Source organism: Marmota monax, unplaced genomic scaffold, assembly GCF_021218885.2.
Source record: "Marmota monax isolate L192 unplaced genomic scaffold, Marmota_monax_Labrador192_F-V1.1 WCK01_AAM20220418_F8-fsc00151, whole genome shotgun sequence".
In the NCBI taxonomy this organism is placed as follows: domain Eukaryota; kingdom Metazoa; phylum Chordata; class Mammalia; order Rodentia; family Sciuridae; genus Marmota; species Marmota monax.
Genome location: NW_026694226.1, coordinates 4,103,826 through 4,105,417, shown reverse-complemented (window position 1 = coordinate 4,105,417; position 1,592 = coordinate 4,103,826). Strand labels below are relative to the sequence as shown.

Genomic DNA, 1,592 nt, shown 5'->3' with positions numbered 1-1,592 from the left:
TTAGGAAAATGAGTATCCAGAAAGGAGATAAGAGTAAGAGGGTGGTCTGACTGCTACATAAAATGTGAAAACTCTCGAAGGAAAACAAAGCACATGCACATCTACTAAGTTGCTGGGTTCTTCATTATCAGTTCAAACTCTGCACTTGATGTATCCTTAAAATATTGCTTAATTATTTATCACCTCCACCCTCTTGCAGGTCAGATGGCATGTTGACAGAATTGAACCATGAGGAACCACACAGTAGTGACAAACTTCATTATTGTAGGACTGACAGAGGACCCAAATTGGGAAATTGTAATTTTCCTTTTTCTATTTGTAACATATCTTTTGAGTACTACAGGAAATCTTACCATCATCCTTCTGACCTTGCTGGATCCCCACCTCAAAACACCCATGTATTTCTTCCTAAGAAATTTTTCCTTCTTAGAAATCACACTGACAACTGCCTGCATCCCTAGATACCTGGTCAGCATAGTCACTAAGGAAAAGACTATTTCCCGTGATGCTTGTTTGGCACAGGCACTTTTTACTGTTTTCATAGGTATAACACAGTTTTTCCTGTTGGCAGCTATGTCCTATGACCGCTATGTGGCCATCTGCAAACCCCTTCATTATGGAACCATTATGAGCAGCAGAGTGGGCCACCTGCTGGTTGCTGCCTGTTGGATAGCTGCTGGGGTAGCTATCACCCCTGGAGCTATAGTGAGTCTGACCATAGAATTCTGTGATGGCAATGTTATTGAACATTTTATTTGTGACTACTCTCCTATCCTGAAACTCTCCTGCACAGACACCAAAGACATAGAATTCTCAAATTTTATTTTAGCCATTATCACCCTCTTGAATACTCTGGCACTGGTATTGTTCTCTTATATCAAAATCATAACAACAGTTATGAAGATCCCTTCTGCCCAGGAGAGAAAGAAGGCTTTTTCTACCTGTTCCTCCCACCTGATTGTGGTCTCCATCTCTTATGGCAGTTGTATTTTTATGTATATCAAACCTTCTGCAGAGGAAAGGATATCTTTAAACAAGGGGGTATCAGTGCTCACTGTTTCCATTGCACCTGTACTAAATCCTTTCATTTATTCCCTAAGAAATAAGCAAGTGATACAAGCCCTGAGGGATCTAGCAAAAAGATGTACCTTTACAACTTTGAAATAACAGCTTTGGCTTTTGTAAAAGCATATTACTGAAAATTAGTGAAAACTACAGCCTGTACCAGCTATCTTTATAACATATCCCTTTAATTTGTTTGTTTTATATTATGGCAGTCATGAAAGTCACTCATAAGGAGCCTTTGATGTCCTTCTGGGTATTTTTCTTTTTAATAACTTGATGAATCCCCATGGTATTCTCTCTTGAATTGCTCAAATCACTTCATTATTTGAATGCAATTGTGTAATTTTTGTTCACCAAAATATCCCACTATGAATCCTTATTAGAAATCTCATACATGGTTTTCTACAACAGATAAGCCCACTTGTGAACTCTGTAGATATTAGCTTATTTTATCAATCTCTAAAAACGACTGCTTTCTTAGCCACACAATGTTAATCTTTTATTAAAATATGTGATGTTGCAGGAAG

At 38.0% G+C, this 1,592-nt stretch overlaps 1 protein-coding gene across 1 annotated transcript; it reads left to right on the top strand.

Moving 5' to 3' along the window:
- The first annotated feature begins 228 nt into the window (after window positions 1-228).
- Window positions 229-1,167, top strand: LOC124108161 (olfactory receptor 6C74-like). The gene has a single exon (XM_046466485.1). The coding sequence runs from the start codon at window positions 229-231 to the stop codon at window positions 1,165-1,167; it is 939 nt and encodes a 312-aa protein (XP_046322441.1).
- The last annotated feature ends 425 nt before the right edge of the window (window positions 1,168-1,592 follow it).

Coding starts and splice junctions, on each gene's coding strand:
- LOC124108161 (XM_046466485.1), top strand. CDS start 229: ATGAGGAACCACACAGTAGTGACAAACTTCATTATTGTAGGACTGACA.